The sequence below is a fragment of the Sinohyriopsis cumingii genome, chromosome 16, assembly GCF_028554795.1.
Source record: "Sinohyriopsis cumingii isolate HCF-2022 chromosome 16, ASM2855479v2, whole genome shotgun sequence".
Lineage (NCBI taxonomy): Eukaryota > Metazoa > Mollusca > Bivalvia > Unionida > Unionidae > Sinohyriopsis > Sinohyriopsis cumingii.
Window position 1 is genome coordinate 13538619 of NC_142976.1, and position 19642 is coordinate 13558260.

At 34.9% G+C, this 19642-nt stretch overlaps 1 protein-coding gene across 1 annotated transcript; it reads left to right on the forward strand.

Moving 5' to 3' along the window:
* The first annotated feature begins 368 nt into the window (after positions 1–368).
* LOC149779965 (cytochrome b5-like) lies at positions 369–14997 on the forward strand. Its single transcript, XM_089936683.1, has 6 exons — positions 369–547; positions 5135–5171; positions 7503–7594; positions 11644–11676; positions 13213–13253; positions 13725–14997. Exons 1-6 carry the CDS (start codon positions 437–439, stop codon positions 13813–13815), a joined length of 405 nt encoding a protein of 134 aa, XP_089792809.1. The 5' UTR covers positions 369–436; the 3' UTR covers positions 13816–14997.
* The last annotated feature ends 4645 nt before the right edge of the window (positions 14998–19642 follow it).

The window sequence follows — 19642 nt, forward strand, 5'->3', positions numbered from 1 at the left end:
AAAACATTGATATGTTGTGTATCATTTATGAAAATGTAATTGTATGCATGTATGACTGTTTGTTTCTATTTTATTATTTTACTTTAATTTTAAATGAACTTTTCGTAACTTTTCGCAACTTTTCGTACTTTTCGCATTTTAGTCACACCGATATAAATGAGGTAGGATCCAGGTAATGTGCTAGTTGTTCAAAGATGCTATACTGAAATTTAGATAATGCTAAATTAAAATAGTCTTTATGCAGTGGTATATTCGGAATAAACATATATTTTGAGTTGTTATTTGGGTATTGGGTGTTAATCAATATGCCGTGATTACAAGTCTTCTTGAGTAAAGAGTACTCAGGGGGAGATAACCTGAAAGTTATACACTATAACGTTCTTTTAGCAACGTGCCAAACAGCGCACTACCAGTGTGGGTTTGACCTTTAAGCAACATGTCTGGAAAGGTTTTTGACCGAAGCGAAGTAGACAAGCACAGAGACTCTAAATCAACATGGATTGTAATTTATGATAAAGTGTACGATGTAACCAAGTTTCTAGAGGAGGTAATAAGAAATAAAAAGGAACAGTGGTATTTCATGTTCATGGTAGGAATTAGCCGTGGGGGTAGGGGTAGGGTCGGATTATATTCTTTTATTTTACTCCTATTGTTATTTCATTTTGTTGGTTTTGAATTAATATTTGGGTGAGTAAAACAATAATTAATTAGAGCTGTGTTGTTTAACCCAATTTCTCGAAGGTCAAAAGCTAAAAAGACACGTACAATTAATTCCCCCGTCCTACTTTGTGACCCCTGTAGGATTTAGAGCATTTGTACGAAAGGCGTGCAACTTTTGTTTAATTCACCAGTTTCCATATTATATTTTCCATGTGGAATATCGCAACGGAGTTAGCCAGAATGCCCTGTTTGCAGCTTGCCTTGCGTGTGCAAAGCCACTCAAGCATTGACCTTCCAGTCATAACAGTCGCATTTGAACTGTTACATGTCAGGAATAATAAAGACCATAAACTTAACGAAATTGAAAATCATTCAGATTCAAAGTTATCATGGATAGTTGTAGGTTTAAGACTATTTTTTGGTATGTTATAGGCTATACATGGTGGCCAGTATAACTTGTGGAGGAAAACCCCAGTGAGAACTACCGACCCAAGGGAAGCTACTGGCAGGCTTTCTCATATACCCACATTGGCTGAGCCAGAGATTTTAATCCATGCAAACAGGTGAGATGTCAGAAATCAGTAAAAGCAAGTGTTTTAGATCACTTGGCCACCCACTGCCGCCCTAATGGATAGTAATTGATGATAATATTTATGATCTTTTTGTTGAGAAAAGGTAAAGAAAGAAATGCTGATTCATGTTCCTGGTAGGCATTGTGAATAAGGGTTGGAGTGGACTATTCTGATTGTCTTCATTGTTCAGTTTATTAACATTCATATTTTGGGGGAAATAAGAAGCATTATAGGTTGTTTCAAATGGCATCTTGAATGGTACCAGGTGCTGCATCAGTAAATGTATTCCTGCTGATGGTTTTACAAAGGAATTGTTTTAATACAGTTAACAAAGCGAGTAACCATGAAGGGGTATGTCTTCAGTTGATCAGCTTCATCTGACACAAATGCACTTGGAAATTTGCATAGATGGTTTGGTTGAGGACAGGTGTTTCCATGATCCTTAAATTCATTGATCTTGGATTATTGGATTGGCAATGATTTTGAAGCCTTGAAGTGTTTTTTTCTTGCAGGTGTATGCATGTATCGACATTTCAGCCAATGTCTGGTCAATGACTTTGTTTTATAAAGTTTATTTATAATTACAGAAACTGTTATAATTTTGAATGCAAATTGCAAGACTGATGACAGTAGCACAAGGTCCACCCCACCAGGGTTTTACAGACTTCTGCCCATGTAATATACATGATGAAAGCCTTAAAGTTTCAAGGCAAAATGGAATGCGTAGTATTCATATTTTTTGGGAGTGAAATCCATTGCATTGGTTGTTGTTGCTGTGAAGTTTAACGCTATTTTTCAGCACACAATAGGCTATGCATGGCGGCCAGTATTAATGGTGGAGGAAGAACCAGGGAAAACCCCGGCAAGAACCTCCGACCCACGAGATGCTACTGGCAAGCTTTCTCACATACCCCCATTGGTCAAATCCTAGACTTGAACCCACACACACAGAGGTGAGATGGCAGTGAACCGTAACGGAGGGCGCTTTAGACCACACAGCCACTCGGGGCCCCTCCATTGCATTGGAACCTGGCACAACTAAAACTGGAATTCACAGTAACCGTTTTTCCCAATCTGAGATTCATTTTTATATTAAAAGAAGATATTAATAATTGTTAGAGAATTTTATGGTTTTTTCCCAGCGACAAACTTGGATCAGTTAATTGCCCCACTGGGTACTTCTAGCAAGGTGCCTGATATCTCCGTATCATTTGCAGTTCTTTCTCTTGTTAAGAAGCCACACTAATACATAAGTGATGGCTAAAATATCACAGTCCATTATGGTAATGGTCTTTCTTCTTTGACTTGACAAACAATCTGTATCTAGTAGCATACTTTTTCATTGGTCAGTTGAAAAAATTGGCACTTACTGTTATGTGACAATTGTTTCTGTTGCTAAAGAAAAATGGCAAGTGTAATTGATGAAGCCATTAATAATTGTTGCTGCACACAATAGTTGCTTGAACAGTAATAGCTACACAAAATACCAGATGGAAAGTATACATTTATCGGACAGTTTAGTCAAAGTAGTGTTTGAAATTAATGCTAATTCACTAACCTGAAGTTAGTGACTTTATTATTAAAACCCCAACTACCACTAATCTGTGAAACATTTTTGTTGGTTACTGTCTTGACAGCTTACAAGTGGTTTTATGTCAGCTTCATCAAATTAAATGCGAGTCAGCATAGCCTCTAATGGTTATTTGATACATTTACTGTGTTAACTGAATTCCTACCAACATCCTGCATGTAACAAGGTACTGTAAATGCTAGTGGCATAAATGGACAAGTGTTATCCACTCATCAAGTGTGATAATTATCAAGGCAGTTTCTGTGTGTGTGGAATTAGCCTGGTTTATAAGCCCCAGTCACTAATTTCATTACTGATGCAGAGGTTCTATTACATCGATATATGCTGGTTATTACTGATAACATTTGCCATTGTACTAGAAGATCAAGCTGTTGGTATCAAACTGTAAAATGTTTCAAGTCTTGAAAGTTAACTTTCTTGACATCAAAATCTGTAAGAAGCCAACTTTTTTTCATATAGTTGTAGTCCCATGTCCCAGCTGACTTTGATTACTGATTTGTATGGAACATGTTTTAAATTAAAGCATGAAAAATCAAGAACTACTACAAGTTTACATTTCAACGAGCAATTACATATTTCTATACCATGCATCAGTCTTGACAACAAGTCCATTGCACTGGGACTTGAAAACCATCACTGATATTTTCTGAGTTGTGAAGTAAATGCTTGAATATTGAGATATTTTGTTGTGATTGCTTTTATTTTTTTGTATACTATTAGTGCTTTTATTTACTCTTGTTCTGGACAATTTAATAACCACGTTTGTTTGGTGGGGGACTGGCTTGGTTTGGATTTTCCCGGATTCTATTTATAGATGTATCGTGTGATCCAGACATGAAGATGAATGCTTTCACTCACAAGTCACTAAAACTAAACATTTTATATGGTGCAAGGAAACAGTAACTGTTTCTATTTACTTTATAAGTGAACTCTGACCCAAAGTTAATTGTGTGTGGATTAGGTTGGTGGCTGACAGTGACGATATTGGAATGGGATTACACAATATTTTGTTCCATGAACATTTTTTGAGATGTTGACAAGTTCCTGGGGTTGGAATCATGGTATCTTGTTTACAAGTAAAAGTCATTTGCAGATGTATGAACAGAGATGAAGTTCTCCAATTAATCATGGACAGGTACTTAAATATTTCTGAAAATTCTTGCACCTTGCTTATAATGGTACCTGAACAGTGTTCTGCTTCTCTCTTCCATGCATATAGTAATCGTTTCTTTCCTTCTTCGGCTTGTTTGATCAAGGACTCTTGGTCTCAAAATCCTACAGCGAGATCTGCTTAATGCAGCTTCTGGATGGGTGGGTGTGTGTAGAAAGTAAAATGTGTGAACATTTGTAATAGATTTCATTTACGAATTTCTACTTTGTTTGGATCACACTGAAAACTTGAAGTATTACAGTTTAACAGCATGTTAGCAAAATCATGGATACATGATGCTGATTAAAGATAAATCCAGTGACTTGACTTTATTCGATGAGATAGTTTTCATGGATTATTTGGTTGCTCTCACCCTGGAATTTAATAATCCAATGAAAATGAGCTACATGTCACACACCTCCCCAGTCACACACCTCCCCACATTTGTCTTACTGATACATTTCTATTGATTAACAGATCTCAGCTGTTTGATGATTTAGCTTCATTGCTGTAATAAAATATGGTTTTTTTTTTTTACATCTGTTTTATATTTTGCTTTTACAAAGAATTGAAAGAAATAATCATAAACCATTTGATAATGTTCAAATGCGCATACATGTATGCAGTATCCAGTAGCTGCTGGTTCCATTCATTGATTAAGATTAGTAAGGATAGAAAGAGAAAAAGAAAAGGATGCAAGTGTTTAAGTACTTTGTTGACTTAGGAAATTTTGATTTAATGCTTTTTTACATTGAACTTCATTTTATGTGGATCTGCAGTTGAAAATTATTGTATGAAAGAAAAATTGATCTTACTTGAATTTTCTGCGAGTTCATATTTCCCACAGCTGTAATCCATCTAAATCATTAAAATGTACATAAAGCATAGGTAAATGCAAGCATTTATATTTTAGTCGTAGTTGGGAAACGGACTGATTAAATTTAAATTATCATAACATGCCATCTCATGTGTTTGCATTTTTGTTCCAAAAGAAGCAAGACTGTTTTGTAGTTAAATCTGATTGTTCTGGCTTGACTTTGAAGCTTTTTTTTCATAGTCTTGTAAAAAGCTGTTTTGTTCCAATGTCATTGTTCTTGGTGGATTGTGTGAAATGCCACTGGAGCATGGCTGTTTGTTATATAAATGTTTTTCTCTTTCCAGCACCCTGGTGGAGAGGAAGTTCTACTAGAGCAAGCTGGTATGTTACTGTATCACCTGCTGTCTTTACTCTTGTGTTGCCTTTGCTCAGGAAGCAGCCTGTTCATCAAGACTAAAACAATACCTCTAACCAATTGCTGATCTTTGAAAGGACTCACAGATTTCTTCTTGTGATGATAAGATCTTGATTTCAGTGCTGTCATTTCCACTCTTATAACTTATAAACAGGTCAGTGATGATAATGTCATTATAAGTAAATGGAAAGTACCTTACCTGTTTATTATCATCATTTCCATTTACTTATAATGACATTATCATCAAGATACATACCATTTTATTAGTGAAAGTACTAAATTCATGGGGGGGGGATGCACAAGGTTTTCATAGAAAAGTTGGGGCCTCAGAACCAAGACGAAAAAGAAATCTTTTTTTTTCTTTCTGCCAGCAGAATGGATTTTCACACCAGCTGCTTTGCAATTTTACAACTTAACTTTGTCGATAAATTCTTTTGGATTTAAATTCTTTTGGATTTAGGCTAATGATAGACACCATACATCATACAGGTCATAACATAGCTAGGGGAGCATGCATGTGACAAGGCGTAAACATGACTTCTTTACCTGGTAATAAGAATGGCAAAATTTCATCCTGAATTTTCTCAAAATGTTCTTTCTTAATTCTGCAAATCTGACTTAAATGAGCTATGTCATGGGTTCCAAAGCTTGATTACACATTTTGAAATTGTACTGTAATTCTGACTACATTCCAAGTGCAATAACATACTCCTTACTGCACTCAAAATGAAATAAACATTGTATTCCTTACCATCTTTTTGATAAGTACAATTGAAAGAGTTCATATTTTCCCCACATTATGACTCAAGCATTCAATGACGGAACAGAAACACATGCAGATGAGTCAAGACGCCTCTCTTGCCACTGAAGTCAGATGTACTTCATGTGGAATTGACAATGATAAATTCAGTCCATAATCATGAAATTTAGTAGAATTGACAAAAATAGCAAAATCCTTTAATTCCAGACCAAATGGAAAAGTTGTTGCAATGCATTCATTCACAATATGATTCTAAATTTCAAAAATGACAATTCATTTTGAAAGTGACATCAAATGCACGACTAATTCAAAAGTAATGTTGTGTATCGATAAATCTGTGTTTTTTTTTATTTATTTTGGAATACAGCATAAATTCAATTACTTTTTTTACATGTAATGTTTTTTTTTATATATAATTAAGCATTAGGTAGAATAAGAAAATGAGTATATAATAAAAAAAAGTTACTGCATTTGAAACAGAAAATATGAACTCATTTTGTCGGATGGATACTTCACTCCACAAGGTAATGCAGTATCATTCCAAAAACACTTGTTCCTATTCTCCCATACAAGTGCAGTAAATATTGTGATATTATGGGTGTGTGTCATACATTGTATTTTCAAAGCTAATTGTTTTCTTGTTATACCTGTGTTTGATGGCATTTATTGGAATTTTTAGAAAAGTTACATATGCTAGGTCAGACATGTCATTTGGTAAAATTTAAAATGTATTGTTTTTAAATGTAAATCAGTGGTCCAGAAAAATGTTGCTTTTGAAAAAGTGTTTATTGTATGTGAAATTCTTCTTACAACAAAATCAGGTCTTCCAGGTAAATAGCTCCCAGAGAAAGAGTGGGTGCCTATGTAAGATTTAAACAGGCCTGGCTATAGGACTCGCCTGTTTTGGAGAACTGAAAGTTTGATTTATATTGGAGTTAATGGAAATTTTATAATATGAAATGGATATTTTTTGGGGTTAGATTCATGGATATTTTTGGGGTTAGATTCATATATATTTTTGGGGTTAGATTCATGTGATAAGAGAGTCTGGTAGCAGTCTAAATGTACATGATGACATTAAGATTGAAGCACCTTTAAAAAATGGTATGTTTAAATAAGTTTAAATAAATCATGAACTGGTTTTGAGTAATGTGGACATAACTTGGCTGATTACTGGCAGTGGTCCTATATAGATTTCCATATTAAAGATACAAGTTTTGCAATGTCCGTATGATTGACCTTGTTTAACTATCATATATACCCAGTATTCACTTTTATATTTGCTTCAGCTGCAAATAACCTCAACCATAATTTGCCATTATATAATGCATGAGCAGGCCAGGGTCTTTGTCATTTGTTCTATTGATTGCTCTCAGAAAGCTGTATAGACCAAGATCTGCCAGTGTATGATGCATTGGCAGATCTGGGTTTATGCAGTTTACACTTGGACTCAACTCTCATTTTAATTCATAATGTTTGATAGAAATAATTCTGTATTAAGGTGACGATATGCAGTGATGTATGTTTATGCATGCAGGTGGAGATGCAACAGAAGCTTTTGAGGATGTAGGCCATTCTACAGATGCCAGAGAGTTAATGAAGGATTACTGTATTGGCGAAGTCCCTGAGGTAGGATGAAGCAACCCTCCTTAGAACAGAGCTCTCACTACATGTTAGAATTTTTCTCAGTTATGGATTCTACCACTTTTCTCATTATCTCCACCTTTGTTTTTCAAAATTTATATGTTTGGTTCTTCAACTCACCTTTTCATTTATGAAATTTTGTCTCATCGTTTATTTATTCATCTGAACTGCTGTTGTTCTGTTGCTCCATCACCCCATCCAGACATGCAGGACTATTCCAATTTGTTGTTGTTGTAGTGGGGTTTAACACCATTTTTCAGCACACTATAGGCTGTACATGGCAGCCAGTATAAATGGTGGAGGAAGAACCTGGGAAGAACCACTGACCCACAAGAAGCTACTGGCAAGCTTTCTCACATACCCACGTTAGCCAGATCTGAGACTTGAACCCACACAGACAGAGGTGAGATGGCAGTGATCTGGAATGGTGGGCACTTTAGACCACTCTGCCACTTGGGGCCCCCTTATTCCAGTTTGTGCTTCCTCAAAGTAATCCTATTTTCAAATATTATTTATTCATAAAGAAATTTTAAAAAATGTGATTGCTGCATTTCAGTCTGTTTTGATATGATTTATCACTCCAGCTTATGTATTGGAAGTGTTAACTATGTATAAAAGTATTTAGCTCTACTAGTCATGGTTTGTTATTTCACCATAAACTAACTGGAGCATTGCCACAAAACTTTACACACAAACACATTTCACGCCATGATCTAGATGGTCCTGAATGGAAATGGTGCTACTTGGACATCCACTATAGCTGTCACATTGTCCTTCTTGAAAATTACTACTCATCTGAATAGATGGTCATACCAGCATGAAGTTTTCACTCTTTTTATGATGCCTACTTGGTCCTAAACGAAAATGGTGCTAATCTGACACATGAAGCATGCTTCTGAATGGAAAGCCATATTGACATTGGGTTTCCACGAACAGTCTTTCTAGAATTCCTGGTTAGTCCTAAATGAAAATGGTGCTAATGATATGATTGTCACAGTGACCACCTTATTAAAATCTAGTTAATGGTACTCATGAATGGGTGGTCACGTCAATATGGAATTTTCACTAAATGATTTCTTATGATGTCTAGTTTGTCCTGAATGGAAATGGTGCCAGTGTGACTTTCAATATGGCTACCAACGTTGCCATCTTGAAACTTTTGTTATGGCTACTCCTCCTGAACGAAAAGGAATATTAATCTGGGTTTTTTACCAGAATGCTTATGATGTGTAGTTGTACATTCATTATTATATTCATTATTATATCCATATGGAATTTTTTTTAATTACTACTCCTCTTCATTGGAGATTTTATAAAGGGAATTATTATGATGTCGAAATGGTCTTAAATAAAAATTGTGCAGACTTCCAATATGGCTGCCACAATAGCCATCTTGATGATCCTATTATGGCTCTTTTACTTAGTGGCAGGTCATTATCACTATTGAGCTTTAACCAAACAACTTATGATGTTTATTTGATACAGACATTTATATAATAGTAACTTTAGATATAGATTTCAGCACCAAACTAATGTCAGTGTTCAGGTTGCCACTCTATTTGGCTTAGGTCTGTTCTGAGACAACTGATTCTAGGTGCACTACACAAGCAGCTGAACTGGGCCCTGAGTGGCTGAGTGATCTAAAGTGCTCTCCATTTCGGATCACTGCCATCTCACCTCTGTCTGCGTGGGTTCAAGTCTCGGATTCGGCTAATGTGGGTATGTGAGAAAGCTTGTCAGTAGTTTTGCATGGGTTGGTAGTTCTTTCTGGGATTTTCCTGGCTTCTTCCTCCACCATTAATACTGGCCACCATGTATAGCCTATTGTGTGCTGAAAAATGGCGTTAAACCCTACAACAACAACAAGCAGCTGAACTAAATAGTCCTTACTGTATATGTGTAAACCAAAATGTGCTACATGAAAAATAAACACGGAAAGTTTGAAGACAAATAAGAATAGTAATGGTATTTGTCCAAGTCTGAACGATGAATCTTCATTCACATATCACCTGTGTAAAAAGGATAGTGTGACCTTTTTTCATTGGAGGCTGCTGTTGACAGGTCTTTTATAACAATTATTATTATTATTATTATTTCTTGAAAACTAATCAACACTACCCATGCTGTGTTCAGGCTGTTGTACATGTATTCACTATTATGATCATTTTTATTAGACACTGTTATCTGTCTTGCATATGTCTTGTACATATTGTTGTGCTGCTGGTTATATATCCATTAGCACATATTCTATTAAAAGTATTGTCTTGATACATTACACATTGGTCACAAGGACTAATTGATCCAAGTGAAAATGGGATGCAGCATGGACATCCAATATGGCCAGTTTAGCCTGTACCGTAGATATCCAAGCATGTACATACTATATAGAAAAGAGTTAAAGAGCACAAACCTTCAAGAAATAATTAAACACTTACTTCACAAGATGTTTTAGTGGTAAATGAAACCTTTACAAAGGTAAATTAAATCAAATGCCAGAAAATTGTCACACTAAATTTTTTTAGAATGGACACTTATAAAGGTGGTTGATCTTTTTCATCTTGATGCTTTATTTTTAAAACTCACCAGAAACAAACAAATAAAATCATGCCTGTCCCGAAAATGGTACCTTTTTTTGTTTGTTTTCCTTTTAGATTCTGTTTGATTAATTTGTGCATCTATGAAATCATTAAGATGCTATGAATCGTGATAAAAGCCCCTTCTCATAAAAAAGTTCCCTGACAGTAAGACACTACTCTTCCTGGCATGTATGGTCATATTGACATGGAGTTTTCACTAAAAGACATCTTGTTATATCTAGTTCACCCTAAATGCAAATGGTGCCTGTCTGATATGTTCTCAGACAGCCCATGTGACATTAGTGTGGCCTCCTTTGTGGTCAGCTTTAAAATCTTATGATTGATACTCCTACTGGTCATATTAATAAGGGGTTTTCACCTTTTGTGAATATGTTACCTTAACACAAGAAAATGTTTTGGTTACCAAATTCAGTACGAGTTTCCCAATAATATCAGACATGATGTCAATACATGTACTCAGCAGTTAACGGAAGAAATGGACTTGTCTTGGATTTCAGGAAATTCTTTTCAGCCAGTAGAATATCAACCCCCATAAAGGGACTCTTGTTGGTTGATTGCTTTCAAACTTCGCATTTATTACACTAATCATCAGAAAATATGCATGTTGACAAATCATTTTACTTGAGAAAAGCCATGCACTATATGCCAATCTGCTGTCCAGTATGGCCACCATTATTACAAATAAACAAAATTCATTTTTGAAGAAAAAACTCCATGCAACTACAGAACAGAATTTGACCAAATTTGACAGAAAGAATCCTCACTACATGACCTGAGAAGTCTTGGTACAAATTATGCGGATCTGTCATCTAATGTTGCTGCTGATACTGAAAAAAGTAAAGCCATTGTTCTCATTACCTAATTAACACAATTTTGACTTTTTTTTTTATACAGAAAGCATCCTGGTTTGAAGGCCTTATTTTAATCAAGTGATTTTGATATACCATCAATATAGTTAATGTTGTTGCGTTTAACACCATTTTTCAGCACACAATAGTCTATACATGGCTTCCAGGATTAATGGTGGAGGAAGAACCTGGGAAAACCCAGGAAAGAACCACTGACCCATGAGAAGCTACTGACAAGCTTTCTCACATGCCCACATTGACCAAATCCGAGACTCGACCCTATGCAGACAGGTGAGACAGAAATGATCCGTAGCGGAAAGCACTTTAGACCACTCGGCCACTCGGGGCCCCATCAAATATGGTTAAAGATACAAATTAACCCACAAGAAGCTTCAAAGCATTTTCTTGATAAATTTTTGAAAGTTTGAACTGAAAAATATTCATGTGGACTTATTGTTTTAACATTCAGATAAGCTTTTCTGCTTTCTTCAAGATTCATACTTTGATTTCCTGTATCCTTGCATATCTACATGTAAGTTAAATATATTCCTTTATTTACAAACATCTTTCAAATTATATTTTCTTTCAGTCCCAGAAAACAAACAAGGACAGAGAAACAAGGGTATGTGTGGATTTTTTGTATCTGAATTTAATATTTGGATTCTTGATTTTTATTTGTGTAATTATTGACACTAATATCTTATAATTTCAATGTACACTTGTGTATAAGAAAGTGTGTTTGGGCTAAAAAAAAATGAGTGTTGATTTGTTTGATTATAATTTTGTTTTATATATTGTCAAAATGTTGGTTCCAAGATCTACTTTGGTACAGTGAAAATTGATTGATCCAAACTATTGACTCTGTTTTACTATTTTAATAGAAAAGAGTGAAAACCAACGATTTTTGTAAAATAAAATATTTTTTAAAATCTAGAATGCGAAGTGAAACTAAAAACTTATAATATTTGTAAATTAAATCCCAAGTAATTCTAGAATTAGAATAAAGTTCTGAATAAACTTAGTGGTATTCCAAATTGTTTTCAGTGCTGAAGGTGTTTATGTGCCTTTAGTGGCCAGTTGTCTCTAATATACTAATATACCAGTGGCCTGAATTGTAATGATTTGCCAACAGTTTTTTGTAGAATCACAGTAATATAATCCAATATTTCCTGCTTTGAGTTTACTATAATTCCAAGTTAATGTCTCTGTCCAAGAATATCATAAATGAGCACTTCATATTTCCATTGAATAAATAATTTGAATAAATAAAATGATAGTCCAAATGAAATACTGAACACAACAATAAGAATGATTCTGCTTCAAGATCTTACAGTATGAATGAATACACAAGATTATAAAGCCCTCTACTTGAGACACAAGTAGCTTTTTCTATAAAAAAAATACCCCAAGCTTTTATGTATTGGAAGCATCCATTCAAGAACATTCTGTTACTAAAATAATAATAAAGAACATGTTAAACACAATGTTCTTGACTAACACCAAGATAAATATGTTTACTTCTGTTGATTAAGATTCTAATATTAATCTGTAATGAATAAAAAAAGACTAAGAAACAATCCAGATTAAATATACATAACACAAATCATGTCTCATTGGTCAAGATTTGATGTAAGTCATAATTCTAATGTCTAATTGGTCAAAATTTGATGTAAGTCATAATTCTAATGTCTGATTGGTCAAAATTTGATGTAAATCATAATTCTAATGTCTGATTGGTTGAGCTTAGTCAGAATGTTAGTAAAACTTGTGACATCTGATTGGTCAAGATCTGATATTAGTCTGTCAGAATTTTGGTTTTAAGTGGACTGTATGAAAGTCTGTAATCTTGAGGCTTGTTCCAATGTGTTTTATATGGACTTGTTCCAGTGCGTTTTATATGAACTTGTTCCAGTGCAAGTCCCAGTGCGTTTTATATGGACTTGTTCCAATGTGTTTTATATGGACTTGTTCCAGTGTTTTATATGGATTTGTGAGAAATAAGGATTAACTGATCACTTAAATATTGGCCAGAGAGATATTCTAGTAAACAATTTATATCAAAGAGGCTACCTATATTGGATATATATATGTGTGTGTGTGTGTGTGTGTGTATATATATATATATATATATATATATGCTCAATCTTTTTTCTTTCAGAGAAAAACAAGTCCAACTGCTCCAACTTCAGATCATGGAAGGTAAGTGCACATGTGCAGACATCATTTGCAGCATGACTAAAATTGTGAAAACCATGTTCAAATAATAAAAACACATGCCAGATTAAGAGCGAATTACATAGACCTCATTAAAGTAGTAGTACCAATACAATTAAAATGTTCAGATTCTTTTTGGGGGGAGTTATTGTCTTTAGTTTACCTAAAGGTCAATAGAACGCTTAATTTTTGTTATACCCATATAAGCATGATATATATATATATATATATATATATATATATTGTTTTTGATGGCAATACCAGAAGAAGGGCATGTTGTCACTATCACGATTAGCATTCTATGTTAAAGGTTACACAAGTTAGATACAAGGTGATACTACATTGTAGAGGACACAACACATTTCTTAGAATAACTTGTAAGAAGTTTAGAGGATGACACAACATATCTAGGTGTTCTTGAAATTACACTTATATGCAGTATTTATATCTTTTCAGTTCTTGGACTGGTTGGCTTCTCCCACTTGGTATAGCATTGGCTGCTGCCCTCTTGTATAGATTTTTGATAGCTCCACAGAATCAAAACTAGGAGTGCTCCTGTTACCTTTTGAATTGAGGTTGCAACAGGGACCATGCTTGATGTTTTACGTTTTTTCATCTAGATAGCTACTAATATTACACGAGTGAATGGGGCATACAAGTTGGGTTAGAAAAGAATAGGATAATTTTTCATAATTTTTGAAAGACTAAAATGTTTTCATTTAATATTCATGTCTTGTTTTATAAAATATATGGGAGCAGTTTAAACAGACATATTTGAATTGTAAATTTAATTTGATATACTATATGAATTATTCAGTTTTTTTGAATAAAGGAATGGTGGCAAATATACCCAATCAAAACAATAGAAATGAAACGCATGATGTTATCACTGACTGGCCTAAACAATTCATACAATTTGTTGGTGTGATTGCCGAACATAATCTGACTTTATTGATTGCAATTTATTCAGTAAAAGAAACATTTGGGGGTGAAAGCTTTTGGGGCTTGTGGCATTGTCTGCATATTTTCATCTTGTCAGTGCTGTCTGCCAGTGTAATGTATTTTTGCTCTGCCTTTGAACTCGGTCTCCAGTCAGATGACTCATAAATTGTGAACTGAATATGAGCTCATCTGTTTTCTCTGGCCTGACTGTAAAAAGCACAGACCCAAATCTGTTGTTATGTAATGCACCTGCAGAGCTGGGTCTCTGCAGCTTTTCAGGAATATTTATTGATCAAATAACATGGACCCTGACCTGCAAGCACACTAAAGGACAGCAAATCAGGATCTGTGTTGTTTACTGTTAGACCCAACTTTTAAGCTCATACATGTTTAAGGGACTTCATGCAAAATAAATTGTAGTCTAAGGGGACTTCATGCAAAATAAATTGTAGTCTAAGGGGACTTCATGCAAAATATATTGTAGAAGAATAGCAGCTTAAAGGGAAACTACATTTTTTATTTTGATTGAATATAAATTTCTGATATGAATGTTTTAATGCATGTGTGCTAGAAAAAAGATATGGACATATGGTAATTAGGCTTATATGTAATAAAAGAATCATTTACTTGCAAATGTTTGTTTTGTTTAATATTTTGAAAGATGAGTTATGTTTCAGTCAAATTTTTTAAAGTTTGATTTGCTAATTATAATTTCTGGGACTCCTGTACACTGCTTTAAACCTGAAAGGTGTACTACTTAATAAATCTGAATAAATTTTACTTAGCATTTGTGTTTTTTTCTGGGTTTTTTCTTCTGTTTTGATTCAAAATGTGAAAAAAGCAAAATAAAGCTTGTGTTCAGTGTAAATATTTAAAGGCATTTATGTAAAAATAAAGTTATCTTAGCTCTAAAATCTGAAAGGAATTGAGTTCGCAAAGGATCCATGACAGTTATGGTTTATTTGCATTGAAATATGAAGGGAATTAATTGTGTAAGCAATGGACTCTAGACATGTAAGACTTGTTAGCTGTGAAATATGAAGGGGATTGTGTAAGTAGTGGACCTTAGACAGCTTAGACTCATATGTTGTGAAATATGAAGGGAATTGTGTAAGTAGTGGACCTTAGACAGCTTAGACTCATATGTTGTGAAATATGAAAGGGATTGTGTAAGTAGTGGACCTTAGACAGCTTAGACTCATATGTTGTGAAATATGAAGGGGATTGTATAAGTAGTGGACCTTAGACAGCTTAGACTCGTATGTTGTGAAATATGAAGGGGATTGTGTAAGTAGTGGACCTTAGACAGCTTAGACTCATATGTTGTGAAATATGAAGGGAATTGTGTTAAGTAGTGGACCTTAGACAGCTTAGACTCATATGTTGTGAAATATGAAGGGGATTGTGTAAGTAGTGGACCTTAGACAGCTTAGACTCATATGTTGTGAAATATGAAGGGGATTGTGTAAGTAGTGGACCTTAGACAGCTTAGACTCATATGTTGTGAAATATGAAGGGGATTGTGTAAGTAGTGGACCTTAGACAGCTTAGACTCATATGTTGTGAAATATGAAGGGAATTGTGTAAGTAGTGGACCTTAGACAGCTTAGACTCATATGTTGTGAAATATGAAGGGGATTGTGTAAGTAGTGGACCTTAGACAGCTTAGACTCGTATGTTGTGAAATATGAAGGGGATTGTGTAAGTAGTGGACCTTAGACAGCTTAGACTCATATGTTGTGAAATATGAAGGGGATTGTGTACGTAGTGGACCTTAGACAGCTTAGACTCATATGTTGTGAAATATGAAGGGGATTGTGTAAGTAGTGGACCTTAGACAGCTGAGACTCATATGTTGTGAAATATGAAGGGAATTGTGTAAGTAGTGGACCTTAGACAGCTTAGACTCATATGTTGTGAAATATGAAGGGAATTGTGTAAGTAGTGGACCTTAGACAGCTTAGACTCATATGTTGTGAAATATGAAGGGAATTGTGTAAGTAGTGGACCTTAGACAGCTTAGGCTCATATGTTGTGAAATATGAAGGGAATTGTGTAAGTAGTGGACCTTAGACAGCTTAGACTCATATGTTGTGAAATATGAAGGGGATTGTGTAAGTAGTGGACCTTAGCTTAGACTCGTATGTTGTGAAATATGAAGGGGATTGTGTAAGTAGTGGACCTTAGACAGCTTAGACTCGTATGTTGTGAAATATGAAGGGGATTGTGTAAGTAGTGGACCTTAGACAGCTTAGACTCATATGTTGTGAAATATGAAGGGGATTGTGTACGTAGTGGACCTTAGACAGCTTAGACTCATATGTTGTGAAATATGAAGGGGATTGTGTACGTAGTGGACCTTAGACAGCTTAGACTCATATGTTGTGAAATATGAAGGGAATTGTGTAAGTAGTGGACCTTAGACAGCTTAGACTCATATGTTGTGAAATATGAAGGGAATTGTGTAAGTAGTGGACCTTAGACAGCTTAGACTCATATGTTGTGAAATATGAAGGGGATTGTGTAAGTAGTGGACCTTAGACAGCTTAGACTCGTATGTTGTGAAATATGAAGGGAATTGTGTAAGTAGTGGACCTTGGACAGCTTAGACTCATATGTTGTGAAATATGAAGGGAATTGTGTAAGTAGTGGACCTTAGACAGCTTAGACTCGTATGTTGTGAAATATGAAGGGAATTGTGTAAGTAGTGGACCTTAGACAGCTTAGACTCATATGTTGTGAAATATGAAGGGAATTGTGTAAGTAGTGGACCTTAGACAGCTTAGACTCATATGTTGTGAAATATGAAGGGGATTGTGTAAGTAGTGGACCTTAGACAGCTTAGACTCGTATGTTGTGAAATATGAAGGGAATTGTGTAAGTAGTGGACCTTAGACAGCTTAGACTCATATGTTGTGAAATATGAAGGGGATTGTGTAAGTAGTGGACCTTAGACAGCTTAGACTCATATGTTGTGAAATATGAAGGGGATTGTGTAAGTAGTGGACCTTAGACAGCTTAGACTCATATGTTGTGCCAATTGTGTTTCTCAGATTCTTTTCTAGCGTTGATAAATTGTATAGGTGTAATTACACCTGACATACCTTCACTCGCTACTTGTAAAAGCTAGAGTTGGTTGTAATTTTGAGTTGTCAGAAGCTTTCAGATAACGTACTCTTCAGTGGCACTGTTCAGCATGTTTGAGATTGGTAAGCTAACCTACCCTATTTACCATGTATGTTGGGACACCATAAATTAATTTTGAAAGTAATATTTTTGTGTACTATATGTTCTGGTACACATCATTTTTTCGCATCGTAAGTTGTGGGACACCTTTTAAATCATTTGAAAATTACATGTCGGAAAATGCAAACCAACTGAATTTTTTTTTAAAGCTGTGTACTTGAGATAACACTCTTTAATCCACTGCAGCATCACCTCATCAACACAACCCTTTTGCTTCACACATACGATCCATTCTTTCAGTGCATGAATATTTTATTTAGCTTTCTCATACCATGAAAAATTATCTTTGGAGGCAACATGTCACCTAAAACAGAAACTGCAAGGACTAAAGTTGGATTTTTTTTCAAATCTGCACCAGTCATGTTAATTCTCACACTTTTTACCCCCATCTTATCATCAGTCCGTCCAGGAATGCGATCAAAGTACGCTAGAATTTCATCCATGTTAATAATCATTTTGTCGGCAAAATCATCTGCTTCTCTTCTGGCCGTCACATATTCATCAAATGATTTTATTTTCTCCAAATCTAATGGGGTGATGTGGGGTCATCAGTGTCCATGCACGAACATTATATTGTGTCACTTTAAAATTTTTTCCATTGTTTCGTGTATTTTCAAAATTCCCATGAATACCAGTGAAAACGAACCAAAGGTAACTAAAATATATCAGCCATCTTAATAATTAAAATAAAAATTCCAAAAAATCAGCACACTTAAAAGAATCCAAAGTAAGCTTCCAAGATCAGCTTGCTTTGCAGTAAAGTAACCTTTGTATTGATATCCTTTATATAAAAAAAAGACAGACTTAAAAGCATCTAAAGTCGGCTTCCGAGGTCAGCTTGCTTTATAATGAAAATAACCTTGGTCTTTGATGCCCTGTTGGTAACTTCAAATAATGAGTTTACTGCTTTCTTCCAGTTGTGTTTATTCATCACCCAGGCTTCTATGTGCTTGGCATCTTTAGTTATATTTAATACAAACAGGCAGTGATGGCTGTGGGTAAATAGTATACACAGTAATAACTTACTTTAATGATACTTTAGTAACCCGTGCTACCAAATAGATTATCACTTGCACTCAAGTGTTTGCAAATAATGATTTTATTTGTGAGATACTGTTCTATAGCTCACCTAGATATAATTCAATTTTGGTTATTTTGCACCTAACACTGTGTCAGGTGTTAATGGCGGTTGTCTTCAAGATATCAGTTAATTATTTCCCTCTCATTTGTGATTTTGTTGGATCCACTTTTCAGTTGGATAACATATTCAAACCTTTGACCACAGCCAAACGCGATTTGTTTCTCAATGATCATATCAATGAACAATGCATTGTGTGTTATCAGACATAAGTGATACACGCAACAGCATAGAAGCCTACGCTACATACTGGTATATGGAATTTGTGGATATATTTTATTCTTTAATGCTCATGATAAATAAAAAGGAATAAATGATATCAATACAAGGTTAGTTTCTTTCTCTTTATTATCAGATAAGCGTTTTGTTTATTTTATTGGAATGTGGGGTGGGTGGGCGCAAATTCAATACAAATTTATTTCATTTCTTAAGTCTTGAAACATATGACCGAGGTGAAAAGGTTTCAACATAAGTTCTGGGACAGGAAAAATAATTATTATTTTATTGTGTCCCAATATATATGGTTGTTTTTGTAGGGTTTAATGCCATTTTTCAGCACAAGATAGGCTATATATGGCAGCCAGTATAAATGGTGGAGGAAGAACTCTGGAAAGAACCACCGACCCTCAAGAGGCTACTGGCAAGATCTCTCACATCCCCACACTGGCTAAATCCGAGAGTCGATCCCATGCAGACAGGTGAGATGTTGTGGGTTAAGGCAATCCATGCAGACAGGTGAGATGTTGTGGGTTAAGGCAATCCATGCAGACAGGTGAGATGTTGTGGGTTAAGGCAATCCAGTGTTTATAGTAAGTAAATAATATCTGCTACTATTACGTTGCCTAATTCTTCCAAAATGGGAAGTCCAGAGTTCAAGCTAAATATTCCCTCTTCCAATTAGTAATTGGAGGCCTACAATTAAAACTACACCTTCATTATCATATTTAAATGATTCTTAATTGTCATATTTAAATGTCTCTTCATTGTCCTATTTAAATGTCTTTTTATTCATTTTTTGGTCAGTTCAGTGCTTTTCTCCCTGGTTTAT